This window comes from Ciconia boyciana, chromosome 2, assembly GCF_034638445.1.
Source record: "Ciconia boyciana chromosome 2, ASM3463844v1, whole genome shotgun sequence".
Taxonomy (NCBI): domain Eukaryota; kingdom Metazoa; phylum Chordata; class Aves; order Ciconiiformes; family Ciconiidae; genus Ciconia; species Ciconia boyciana.
This window is the reverse complement of record NC_132935.1, coordinates 1935390-1949171: the sequence shown is the minus strand read 5'-3', so window position 1 is coordinate 1949171 and position 13782 is coordinate 1935390. Positions and strand designations below refer to the sequence as shown.

General features: G+C 46.7%; 1 protein-coding gene across 1 annotated transcript; it reads left to right on the top strand.

Annotated features, from left to right (window-relative positions):
* The first annotated feature begins 7341 nt into the window (after positions 1–7341).
* On the top strand, positions 7342–12845 carry LOC140646846 (ly6/PLAUR domain-containing protein 2-like). The gene is made up of 3 exons (XM_072851172.1): positions 7342–7393; positions 10590–10709; positions 12634–12845. The coding sequence occupies exons 1-3, from the start codon at positions 7342–7344 to the stop codon at positions 12843–12845; spliced, it is 384 nt and encodes a 127-aa protein (XP_072707273.1).
* Positions 12846–13782: the final 937 nt, after the last annotated feature.

The window sequence follows — 13782 nt, the reverse complement described above, 5'->3', positions numbered from 1 at the left end:
AGGATCATCCCTAGCCTTACTCATGACCAAGTGGGCAGATTTTTGATGTTTGATGCTTTATTATTAAAATCACAACAGATTTATTATGCTGCAAGTTTACTACATGCCAGGGGGTGAACTGTGAGTAGCCCACGAGTAGTTTTCAATTGCTTGCTGTTCTCCTTGACAAAAAAGTCTTGTTGATGCCCCATCCAATTTATTCTGTAACCACATTCAGTCACCACTATTCATGCAGTAGTAGCTTCAAAACACTTCTGTATTTTTTGTCTTTAGCAACTCTTTTTTCTTCCAAACTGGCCATGGAAGTAGCCTCATCAGAAAAATATCCAATAGATATCTGAGAGGATTATAGACAATCATGCATTCAGTTCAACTGAGCAACATACTGATGATGGCGAAAGGAGGACATACACTGGGAATGTATTCAGGAAGTCCCTAACATAATGTCACATGAAAGAAAATGTGTTTGCTAACAGGCAAATCTTTCTAGTGGTTGGGAAAGCAAAGTACCATTTCCACACCTGTAGCCTGAGCCTAGGCAGAAGCTTCCTCATCAGAGCCCAGAGCAAGCTTCTTCCATCAGTCCTTCACCTAGTGCAGCTCCACCTCAACAGCAATGCTAAGAATGTGGATAGAAAGTCAGTGGAATTTTTCCATCACCATGACATGAGCTGTTATTATGTTATATACTATATTATATACCAGCAAAATAATTTCATAGTCCCACAAACTAGAGTCCTCATCTATGAGCTAACAATATCCGTACCCAGCCACGTCCCCAGGAGCTGATCTGTTCTCAGTACCTGAGGATACTTTGAGGGCAGCAGCTTCCAAAAAAACCTGCAGTCCAACAGAAATGTCTGAGCCATGGCAGTGTCCTGTCAACATCCTGAGTGTAATCTCAAAGACATCTGGAATGAGCTGCTCTTCTGAGACCACCTTCTCCATCTCCCTTTAACACCCATTCCGAGGGACTCATACATGGATATGTTTTCCTCTTCCACTGGCCAATCAGCTCCCTATCAGAGGTAGTTATGTTTTGTGGGGACATTTGACTTTGTACCTTCCAAGACAGCAAACACTGTAGCAGGATGCACCTGACAAAATACACACATTTACTATGGAGAGGTCTCCAGGTGACCTAGTCCTCACCTTTGAAAGGTGCCTTTCAAAGCCAGTAAAGGGAAACAGGTAATCCACAGTGCCATTCATTTTTTGATGAGGCTTTTGTCTAAAGCAGTTCTGATGAACTGTGCATGTGTCTGCTTGACTGCAAAAAGAAAGACATATGGTGATTCACCTGGGAGATATCTAAGTTGTAGAAGGAAGGCTGTACTTAAGTCAGATGACTCCCACTCAGGATTTTGTGCTTCAATCTGTTTGTGACTATGCAAATTTTTGATGGTTATTGTCTTCCGCATTTTCTGGTAATTGGTGCTCCCACAACTCTTGGCCCTGGCCACACAGATCCAAATGATGGGAACTGGCTTCTTTGTTATGCTATTCCTTTTATTGTGCTGGATACCCATAGCAACATGCACCATAAGCTATCATTATTTAGCAAGGCTTACAATTTACATTAGCTCACGGTAAGGCATGTAGGTCTGTATCTGGTGATAGACATTGCTGCCAAGATGGGACATGAAACAGTAGCGTGAGGAACAGGCTTCTTGATACAGCTATCATTCCCGCCAGTCAAAGGCACTGCTGATGATATTGAAGGGTTGACAAAGTGAGGTCAATCACTTCAATGCTCAGTCACAGACTCAGTTACAGTCCCTGGTTTTGACAAAAGTAAGTGGTATCTTAAGTTAATGGGGAGAAGTCCATTTCCTTTCTCTTGTCCTCTGCACAGCCAAAGCCTAGCTGATAAAGAGGGAAAATCTTCCTGCGAAGGGGAGGCAGGTACCAGGCCCTGCAACTTGGCCAGTCTTTGCATGTTGTCCACCCCTGCACTACTGCAGAAGGTTACTCAGAGATTGACAGTGCCATCAGCTGATGAAAGTGTGGACCAAGACATTGGAGACTCCCAACTAACAGCAGCCCCCATGAATATTCCCAGCACCCTTCAGCCTTGGCTCTAAATCATCCAACTTTCAGATGGAAAATCACATGGTCACAAGATCCTCTCACATGCTAGAGAATGCACTTATGGGTCATAATGCAAAGGCTTCCACATGTGGTTTGCAGCTGCTATCATCAGGACAGAAAGGGAAATCACAACATAACAATGAATGCAAGAGGATTCCATTTGAGGACACATCAAGGCTATGTCTACACTGCTCTTTAAAAGGGGCCAGGATCCATTCTCTGATTCTGATGACAACTGGCACAGCTCATGCCCCCATAGATGAATTTTCTTATTCCCCCAAAACTTAATGGCCTCATGGGAAACATCCTTGGCCCATGCTATGCTTCAGAGTGTGTCTGGGCACTGCCTGGGACAGATCCAGTGGGTTCAGGCCATAACAGGGCCATGCAGGGCCAGGGAACTGCTAACACATCCTATGCACTCCTCAAGTCCATGGTAGGACCGGTACAGGTTAAAGGATCCCTAAAATGCCTGACCTGTAGATATTCATCCCTCTGGGATGCAGTCCAGAACCACGTGTTGGACACTTTGAATGTCCTCTGCAAATGCCTGAGAGAACTACATTCCAGGGCTGACCAAGTACAGCTAGTGAGATGATGCCTGAAGGGGTTATCCTCAACCCTGTGGCTAGAAGAAGAGGAACCTGCAGATGTAAAGCCCGTGTCCCTGGACTCCCCTTTTTTCTCCCAGAGCACTGAACAGAGCTCACTTCTTTTTCTAAAAATGCAGCGGGGGTGGAGGATTTCCTCCCACCTGCAGAAGTGCACCTGCTTTTTAGCCTAGAGGTTAGTGTGCTTAAGCCAGAATTTGGGAGATGTGAATACAATTTCCTTCTCTGCTTGGAGACATTCAATTTCCCATCTCACATCTTCAGACAGGGTGTGCAAACCACCAAAATGAAGCACAGACACAGGAGGAAAGGGATAAGAGCTCTTTACAGATTAACTGAGTCAGTGCTGGGACTCTGGATTTCTCTTTGATACTCCCCTGTGTGGAGACACGTGTGTTTTGTATCAAACAGCCCCTGTAAGACCTAAAGAGCTCCTAGGGGAAGAGTGCTCACCAAGTCATGCTCACACTTTCACCCTTCTCTAGGCCAATGAAACCTGCATTCCTTTCTGCCCAGTGGCAGAGTTTCATCAGGAGGGTGGAGAGCAACTCCACCTCAACAAGCCTATAGTCTTGTTATTAGCACATACCCATAAGAGGTGGGAGTTTTGATTAGCTGAACGCATCATCAAGCATCACTGCAGCCATGGTCACGGACAGCATGGTTTCCCACTGCTGAGTCACAGATGAAGACTGTAGAGCCCACAGACACAGTCATCCAAATGGTCCCCAGCAAAAATCTACCCTCCCTGAATCACAGGAGCCGAACTTAAGTTGGCTCAATATGCTCATCAGAAGTTTCTCTATTTTCCTATGCTCCAGCCATCACCATTATATCTGGAAACCTGATGGCAGACTGTCCTGAGAAGCAGCTCCCAAGGAAGACATTGACATCAGGTAGACTGATGCCACAGCTACAGTTCCATGGCCACAGTGTCAAACACAGTTGTTTGATGCTCATCTCATGACAGAAGGATACGTTCTGCTTATACCTGGGACGGGAGTGGCTGTTGCTACAAGACAACATCTAGTTCTGGGTTGGGCAATGCAGGACAGAAGGTGGTAAATCAGAGGCAGTTTGGAGGACCACTGGGAGGATTAAAGCTCAGGAGGACAGACCTTCCAAGGAAGGAGTCAAAGAGCCCACCAAAGTCTACCAAAGGGATATCCTAGACAAATTACAACTCTGTGGAGGAGCAGGAAGTTGCGACAGTGAGCAATTAAATTTAGTAGAGGGCTGTAATGACAGCCTCTGGCTGTAGAAGTTGTATAAATCAGAGTAGAAATATTTTACGCAGGGGTTATTTTACACGTGGCTGACAACCGACCACTGGAACAGCTTATCAAAGCTTGGCATAGACTCTCTGTCACAGGACATCTCTACAAAATTTGGTTTCTTTTTCATTCAAACAAAAATTAACTGTAACAGAAGTTAGATCAGGTAGTTATAAAGCACATTGCCTTCTTGCCTGTGAACACTGAATTGACGTCATCTGCCTTTCCTTGCATATGTGATAAGCAGAGCGAGATTATACCTATCCAGATGACCTCATAAATAAGGACAGTCTTACAGGGACAGACTGGTAGTGGTTTTGGATTGGCACCACTGAAAATTGAGAGAGGCTTTTGGCACACAAGCCTTTCTCCCTACACACAACGCCTCATTTATATTCTCAGATCTTCAGACCTGAAATGACATTTCAACTGGAGTCCCTTATGGCTCCTGTCAGTCAGTGTTCAAAACCTTGCTCAGGGTTTATTCCACCACTGACAAAGACAGATGGGAATTTCGGTCCTCCTGAGTCCTATGAGCTGTCTAAGGCTGTCCTAACTGCTATATCAAACCACTTCTTTCACATATTTATCAAGCTCCGTCTTAAAGCAGGTGGGTTTTCTACCCTGCCTTTGCTTTTAGAAGGGACCCAATTTTTCCTAGCGTTTAAGACCCTACCTTTGATTGCCACTGTAATTCAACTCATGCTAGTCTTAACTCAGCTCTAGTCCAGTGTGATATTTTAGTTTAAGGAGTTTTTTCTTTCTGTAGCTCTGTTTTCAATGCTTTCAATGTATTTCTGGGGAAAAAAATCGTATCTCCACTCAACTTCTGTTCTGCCAAACTAAAAGGGGCCAGTGTTTTCCAGTGTCATCTTTTGGGGTGGATCTTGTTCTCCTAGTCTTCTCATTAGTTTCCATCTGCTTTTTTTTTTTCCATGAGGACCCCATTTTTTCTTGACAGGAGCAATGAAATTCCAGGTGAGAAGCCACCAGGGCTTCATGCCAGGGTGCTAGCACTTCCATAATGACCCTGCTAACAGCCTCCCTGACACCCCAACACACAACTTGCCATCACCTGTGTTTGTTTGTGTTTGGTTTTGTCTCTGTTTTCAGGGCTCCATGTCACCAGAGGCTCCTAGTTATCTTTAGATCAATACCTGTAGGTCTTCCTTGTCCTCCACAATTTTACTGGCATGCTCCCAACTTCTCTCCCTGAAGTCTGGCACTCCCGCACACTCAGCCAGTCTGCAGGAGCTTTAACAATCCCAGCTCTGGTGATTTCCCGATGCTCTGCCTTACAGTCAGATCTCAAACCTTTTCAAGCCATTAGACAGAGTTAAGTGGCTTTGCAGTGGCCAGAGGCAAACAATCCTACCGTGCTGATGCATCCCATGTCCACACACCGCAGTGATGGACAGCCTCCACCAAGCTGGGCAGACTCATTTAGCTTCCTATTTGTATCACTATTTCTTCAACCACACTGATTTATTCCAAGGCTTTCTCAGTATGCAATGCCTTTCAAGCACGGGCAGACCATTACAACTTGCTTGTGTGGACGTCTCCAGTTCTGCAAGATACACACAATCTGCCAAGCAGCCTTTTGGTGTTGTGAACGCTGGAGTGCCAACCCCGCTGTGCTTGCCTATTGAGGCATAACCACCTTGAATGTTTAAAGCACTGGATCTTTTCCAGTTTCATGGCTGTTAATTAAGATATTGCTCAAATGTGCCTTGAACTGCCCAGTTACAAGAAAGGATCTGGATGTAACCAGGTCTGGTGGCTTTCACAGAGCAGAGTCTTTCCTATATACCTAGGGAGGTACGTTTGCACTGCTTTTCTTTATGTACCTGGTCTCTGACAGCACAGCAAGATAAAATAAAGATAAATGATGGCTTTCACTCTCACAGCCACACAAGCATTAGGGTGCACATCTTTCCCTCCTTTTCCCACGGCAAACTACTGATACCACTGCCACAGCTTGGTCGGCTTTGTGTCATGTGTGACTGTGGAAATTTTCATTAACCATGCTTCTCAAGTTACTGAGAACCCTTTAGGGAGCAGCACTTTCCCAAAAAGCCCCTTCTCAAAGTGGGAAAAAGGATAGGATGCTGGGAATGGTAGCAATGCTTATGTGCATCGCCGCAATGAGCCTGTGACAAGCAAACCTCCAGTCATTAAATCAGCTTGTGAACTCACGTTGTCTCCATCCCTGAAGTCTCTGAGTGCTTCACAGTGATTCACAAACTTTTCTTCTTTGGCTTATTCAGCTGTTTTACGGGAAATTGCATAATGTTGGGGTTTTGTACCCTGGTTCACAACAAAACCAACAAAAAGTCTGTCAGCTTTTCCTATGAAATATAAAATGCCATTGGCGCAGTCAAAAGGGAGGAGCAAAGTATTTCTCCCTAACTGCAAGCTTTTTAAGCTGTTTCCACAAATATTGTGTAAGATACAAAAAATAAAAATTATTATGTTTGCGAGGGTTGCCTTGAAATGCATAAAGTGAAATTTTCTTTCAGGAAGGTATGGCAGTGGGAAAATTGATCCATTTCTCCATGTTGGGTTTATTTCCCAGCTTCAGAATAAAATCTGGCAAATAGTTGACAGCTTTACAAAAGAAGGCACAGCACCCTGCTCTGCCAGCATGGCCCAGGACCTGAAACAAAATGACATAACCAAATCCCAGACTTGGAAGCATCATCTCCCATGCTCACCTCCACTGGCCTTTCAGTGACTTCCATGCCCAGCAGCTCAGCACCAGGGCTCAGTTAATAGCTAAGCCCCTGGGAGCCAGAAACCGGGCTTGCTTTTGCACTGACTTTGGGAAAATAGACGTGCTTTGGGCAAACCCAGCCACACCAGCTTCCCACCTGCCAGCCTGGCAAGCAGTAGGCATGAAAACATGGCACAGGCTTTAGTGAGGTTGAACCAATGTGCATGGAAACCCAGCCTGCCACCGCTTGCATCTTGACTGTTGTTGCCCAATGCAACACGCATGACACAACCCAGCTCTCGGCTCACGGAGCCAGACTTGAAGGAACAAGCATACTTTGTCACATTCCCCATCCAAGCACTGGCATGGGGCCACCCCTTGCAGTGCAAGCTGTGTTTTTCCTTTTCCGTGGGACCAGCCCCTGGACATAAACCTAACAACATATGGCAGGAGTCTGCTCATTGCAGTGACATCACCTCCTCGCAGAACTTGTTCCTCTACAATCCCAATCCAAACTGGAGCCGAGCTCTCCCCTGATCACCCCAAGGGAATCCACCCACAGGATAACAGGAGGTGGAGTGTGGGAAAACGTATAAAGCTCCCTAGGAGCAGTCCTCCTTTACTGTCCTGGCTGCATAGATCTGCTCTCAGCATGAAGACACTTCTGGTTGGGCTCCTGCTTGGCCTGGCATACGTGGAGTTAGGTAAGACTGCTGCATTCCCGACAGTGCAGGGACCCCCTGGGAAATGCCTGGGAGGGGAGGGGAAAGGCATCAATGCAGAAAGACCTGGTAATCCCCAGGTAGGGGAAATAATGCCTTTATGTATTTAAGAAGGTCAATGGAGAGGGTGAACAGGGAAAGGGGATATGCATTCCTGGTGGGGAGAGCCACGACACCTGACGGAGAACAGTGCATATCATTTGGACCCATAGGTGGTCGCCTGTCACCTGTCCCTTCTCACACCTCACCCCAGGACAGAGGGGACCGACACACTGCTTTATAAGAATAAGGCTTAAATGACAGACACATAGTACAGGACAGTACAAGCATGGGCAAAAATTTGAACCAACAGCCTCTACTTAAGCTGCCAACCTGTCCCCTCAGGGATGGGATGGGGTATGTTCATCCTGAGCTCCTGCCATCCAGAAAACCTCCCAGATGGCTGCTGGAAGCTCTGAAAACCAGAGGGTGAGGCTTCAGTATAGCTATGGGCAAGGATTTGAGAAATAACCCCAAGGATTTTGGAAAGGTTCATTAAACGACCAGCTTCCTCATTTTCAATTATTTCTAGCGATTAGTATATAGGTGGAGATAGGCAATTCTCCTGGGTCTGTTTAGGTTTGGTCTCTGATGGGTCTGGGTCTTGGGCAAGCTGGCAGCGGGGTCTGGTCATCGCTGTGTTCTTACTCCATCTATTTGTGACCCATTGCAAATACATCCTTGGCCTGGAACAGTCATCCTTTTGGGTGACACCAACCCAGTGGGTTTTAACCTACAGCCTACGGGCCCCAGAGATCCTCAGGCCGCTTTCATGAGACTCTGAAAGATCTCAAAGGAGAGGCAGCCTGGGCAGGGGTTGAGCACCTCCATCTGGAGGCATGGCTACATGGAGATCATTCAGAGGGTTGCAAGTGGAAGAAGGCTGAAAGGCATACATCTTGCAAGTCTTTATGCATGGAAGAGTGTTGGGTCTCTTCTTCAGGCTGCATGGCTTTTTTTTTTAATCCCCCTACCCTCATTCCTTCTTCCACCTGTCTCTAAAGCAAACTCAACTGCTGGCTGAGGGACATGCTGTGGGTCAAACCCACCACAGGGCTGAACCAGGACAGGTGCAGTCACTTCTATACAGCTACTACAGTTTTTTACATTTCAGTACTTGCCGGTTTTGTTTGTTGTTGGTTTTTTTTCTTCTTTCTTTCAAGATATTTCACAGGTGGTGTATTATGTGTTTCTTTTCCTGCTTCTGGGTCTAGTCCTGTCCTGGATTTAATGGGGTTGCTGAGGAACTCGCAGAGCAGGTTGCCACTCACGGGTCTCGAAGTGCTTTATGGAAACAGAGAGGCATCACCCCCTTTTGATGTATAGCTCAGTTGGAGGCAGAAATGGCTTTTCTGGGATGATCCAGTGGGAGGCAGCTGGTCTAGGCACAGCTCTTGCAGCTCAGGAATATGTCTGTGGCTCAAAATATACCACTAATTTTTCAGAGGTTTGAAATCAATGAGTAGAAGGTGCTGTGGGACAGTGATGATCAGTCAATTATTGACCTCAGATCAGGACACAGCACTGTCCTCTGTGTTCAGTTCTTCTCTTTTACTCTGGTCCTTATAGTTTTGGGCTTTCCTCTTCCACTGCAACCTTCCTACAAAACCAGTACCCTCTGAGTGCCCCACCCAGAGTCAGTGAAAGATAAGGGGCTGATGGTTTTCTTCCTTAAACTTGCTCTTAACTGGAAGTAACTGCCCCAGAGCCCATGGCACTACCCTGCTCACCTGTGAAAATGATGAGGTTTAGAAACCAGCTCAACCCAAAGGCTGCAGATCAGTTTCTCAGATGCTTTAAACTAGCACTGCTCCATCCATACATGAGCCATACACTCACAAACAACCCTATGCTTGCAAGGTTGACAGCATTGTGTTTCCCTCTCAGTGTGCACTACATGTTAAAATATAAAACAACCTCTCAGGGGTCATTTGGAATGGATCTATCGAGGTCCTTAGCTCAGGTAAATGGGGATGGCTCCACCACACCTGTTTACAAAAGATATGGCCACAAGAACACCACCATTGCTCATGTTAAAAAGCCCTTCCTACCTCTGCAAAGAGGATAAAGAAAACTTTTGCATCGTGTAGGCTGTATTGCACAACTGAATTTTCCAAAGGAGGTGCTAAGAGAAGTAGATGCCCTGAAAATTCTTTCTAGAGTCAGATGTTCAAACAACTGCCTTCAAAAATGTTTATCCTTATCACAAAGTCCCAGAGGTTTCTCTCTAACAGCAGATGCTGCAGAACTTTAACAAGAAAACATCGTCTTTCTGCAATTTTACCAATAGATGGCAGTGGACACATTTGGGTGGTTCTTCAGCTGCCGTGTTGGTGGAAGGCAGGTAGGATAGAAAATATCAAATCAGGCTGGTTTCTATCATCAAGCCACAGCAGCATGACTCCGAAAAAATATGCACACTCTGTATCTGCCGGCTGCGGACGAACAGGTCTCGTACCGAGACTTTTGAGCAACTGCTGTGATCAATGCTTGCATATGTAAAGGTATCCCTGTGTCAGCAGGCAGCCAGCAAGAGCTTTGTAGCATCATCTCTTTTAAAAAGCAGCAGTAGCCTCTGATGAAAGTGTTTTTTAGGCCACATTCAGCCCTTAGGATCTCTGGTACAGCTCTGACATTTAAATTCTGCTCTCAGTTACTAAGGTCTGCAGAAATCCCTCTAAACAAGCACGAAAGAGCCGTCACTGTGGGTGGAGAGACGGGGGAAGTGCCAGTCTTTCCGTGCTGGTGAATGCTGCTCTCAACAGAAGGAGCTATTTTGCTCTCTGTTACAGCACCTCTTGCAGAGGATGCGAAGATCCTATCAAAGCTGCTCAAGTAATAGTTCCCTCTAGATCCCTGCTCTTTTTGGGCTGCTGAGCCCCCAAGGTAGTGATCATGCTCAACTCCCGCAACACCATCCTTGCCCTTTGGTGCTGGGGTTTGGTCTTTCCCCCCTGACATATGCAAGCTTTGCCACTGCCTCCAGCTGTGCTTAGTTTCCGAGGCCACTGTGTCTTGGTCAAGGGGGGATGAAGCACTGACCATCACATAGTCCCCACCACAGAGCAGAGAAGCTGTAGACTTGCTGTTTGTCTTTGTTGCTGTGACCACCTCAGACCCATTCTGTTCCCCTCTGCAGCCCAGTCCTTACGATGTTACACATGCAAAGAACCAACGGACATTGCTAAGTGCAGAACAGTCACCCTGTGCCCCCCGAAAGCCACCGTATGCACAACAACGCTGCACTCCGTAGACTCAGGTAAGTTTCTTTGCTTGCTATGAGTGCTCATGAGGAGAGATGCATCCTTTGTGGGCCAAATTGCCTCATGAACTTAGAATCATAGAATGGTTTGGGTTGGAAGGGACCTTTAAAGGTCATCTAGTCCAACCCCCCTGCCATGAGCAGGGACATCTTCAACTACAGCAGGTTGCTCAGAGCCCTGTCCAACCTGACCTTGAATGTTTCCAGGGATGGGGCATTGACCACCTCTCTGGGCAACCAGGTCCAGTGTTTCACCACCCTCATTGTAAAAAATGTCTTCCTTAGATCTAGTCTGAATCTCCCCTCTTTTAGTTTAAAACCATTCCCCCTTGTCCTATCACTACAGGCCCTGCTAAAAAGTCTGTCCTCATCTTTCTTATCATCCTGCTTTAAGTATTGAAAGGCCGCAAGAAGGTCTCCCCGGAACCTTCTCTTCTCCAGGCTGAACAACCCCAACTCTCTCAGCCTCCCCTCATAGGGGAGGTGCTCCAGCCCCCTGATCATCTTTGTGGCCCTCCTCTGGACCCACTCCAACAGGTCCATGTCTGTGCTGAGGACTCCAGAGCGGAGTAGAGGGGCAGAATTACCTCTCTCAACCTGCTGGCCACGTTTCCCTCTCCCCCTCCCAGTCCCAGCTTGGATTATCCTTTTACTTCCCTTTAAGAATCCAGGTGGAGTTATCCAACTTTAGAGCGGGAAAGAGAGAAATCCATCAGATTCAGAGTGTCATAGTGAAGCATACAGGACTCATCCTGCTTACTTGGTCTGTTTTGCCTTTCCTACCCCTATGCCCTTACAGACTCTGAACCCGTAGATGTGTGCAAATATATCGCAGAAACACAGGGGCTCTCTTCTTGTTTGTAGACGCTTTCACCTAACACCAACTGTCTCACCAGTGACCATGCCAGCATTACACCAGTGCTCCTTGGCACTGCCACCTTCTATGCAGAGCCATTGCAGGAGCAACTCACCTGAACAAAATACACAGGGACTTGTGTCTCTTGTCCATGGTAGAATAAATTTGGAAGGAGCAGGAGGGAGAGAGGGAGGCAGCAGGTAGAACCAGCGGACCTGTTCCTACAAAGAGCAGCCTGCATTATAGGGACCCATGGATTAGAGATGCCTAACCCCTTATTTGCCTTTATTTACTGTCCTGGTTTTGGCTAGGATAGAGTTAATTTTCCTCCCAGTAGCTGGTACAGTGCTGTGTTTTGGATTTTAGTATGAGAATAATGTTGATAACATGCTGATGTTCTGGTTGTTGCTAAGTGGTGTTTACACTGGTCAAGGATTTTTCAGCTTCCCATGCTCTGCCAGGTGCACAAGAAGCTGGGAGGGGGCACAGCCAGGATAGTTGATTCAAACTGGCCAAAGGGATATTCCATACCATAGGATGTCATGCTCAGTATATAAACTGCGGGGGAGTCGGCCAAGGGGCAGCGATCGCTGCTTGGGGACTGGCTGGGCATCAGTCAGCGGGTGGTGAGCACTGGTTTTTTTCCCTTGGGTTTTGTTCCTCTCTTGCTCTCTTGTTGTTTTCCTTCTCATTGCAATTATTTATATTATTATTATTATTATTATTATTATTATTATTATTATTATTATTATTGTTATTATTATTATTATTATTGTTATTATTAATTCCAATTATTAAACTGTTCTTATCTCAACCCACAAGTTTTCTTACTTTCGCTCCTTCGATTCTCTCCCCCATCCCACTGGGGGGGAGGGTGAGCGAGCAGCTGGGTAGTACTTAATTTCTGACTGGGGCTAAACCACAACATTCACCCATAAACACTTTATTTTTAATTCCCCTCTGTTGCACAAAGTCAGTGTTTCTCAGTGCCAGCTGTCTGCACCTTCCTTTACCATTTCTTTCTTTCTCTTATTCTTCTCCCCTTCTCCTCTCTGCCTGTTTCAGGTTACCCCTTTTTCGGCAACATCACTGTGACCAGAAGCTGTGAGGAGGAATGCAGCCCCTCTTATGGGATAGGGGCGACCAGACCCAAGTCATGCTGCTACACTGACCTCTGCAGTGATGACAGCAGGAGCAGCAATGGGGTGGGAAGCAGTTCTGCAGCGCTGGGTCTGATGGCCATGGTTTTTGGCACGCTCCTCCAGTGTGCTCTCTAATGCCGCAAGTGCCCATGCTCCAGCCAAAACAACCCCACTCCTCTCTCTGCCAAGCTGCCTCATGGACTCTTAGATGCCTTGGGAATAACCTTCTTCACTGATATGTGGCTTCACCCATCTTCAATGCTGGAATTCAAGTGGATTCAAGCCAAGAGTTTCGGCACCTGGACCTAAAACCTTCAAATTTCCAGTTTCCAGCTGCTAAACAGATGTTCCTCACCTTCAGCTGCTTCTGGCCCCCAGGACCCACATCTCCCCCTACAGCTTTCCTCTGTGGGGTGCAGTAGTGGATGAAGCACTGCAGCTCTGTGCAGCAGGAGGGCCTGGGCAGTGTCATCAAGGCTGGTGCTCTGGGGTCATCCTCAGCAAGAGCAGGGGCTGTGCGCACACTGGACATGGACAGTGCTTTTTTCCCAGGTCTGCCCAAGCTCCCACCCAACCTGTGCCTGTGTGCCTCTACTAAATCCCTGTGCACAATCCCCCCAAAAATCCTGCAACCCTCCACCAGGAGCTTGGCTTATTTTCTTTCCATTTTTGGTGCCATCTCCTGAGTCAGACAGCAGATGGATGTTGGTCCCACTCACTACCTGCTCAGCAGAGTGTGGTTTGCAATTGTAGAGACTTGGCACTTAATTCTGTCTAGAATAAGCTATGGAATGAGTTCAGAAGGACTCAGCCTTCATGTGTTGAGATGGGATGTATTTCTGGAAAGCTCAAAACACACCCTGGACTAACAGGCCAGGGCAGGTTAGACCTGCAAAAGCAAATTTGGGAGTTTGGCTAGCCAAAACCCTCAGCAGCCCTTTGCCTCAGCTCGGGTTGCAATCAGAGCTCCTGGATTTCCCTTCCCAGATGTTATACAGACCATTTCAAACAACTTATTCTGTTACTCTGCCTTCCCCCATCCCTTCACAGCAGGGACTTCAGGAAAGGAAAA

What these genes read in the sequence shown, in the direction of transcription:
- LOC140646846 (XM_072851172.1), top strand. Translation starts at nt 7,342, where the DNA reads ATGAAGACACTTCTGGTTGGGCTCCTGCTTGGCCTGGCATACGTGGAG. An exon ending in CCTGGCATACGTGGAGTTAG is followed by an intron (nt 7,394 to 10,589) that starts GTAAGACTGCTG and finishes TCCCCTCTGCAG; the next exon opens with CCCAGTCCTTACGATGTTAC. An exon ending in GCTGCACTCCGTAGACTCAG is followed by an intron (nt 10,710 to 12,633) that starts GTAAGTTTCTTT and finishes TGCCTGTTTCAG; the next exon opens with GTTACCCCTTTTTCGGCAAC.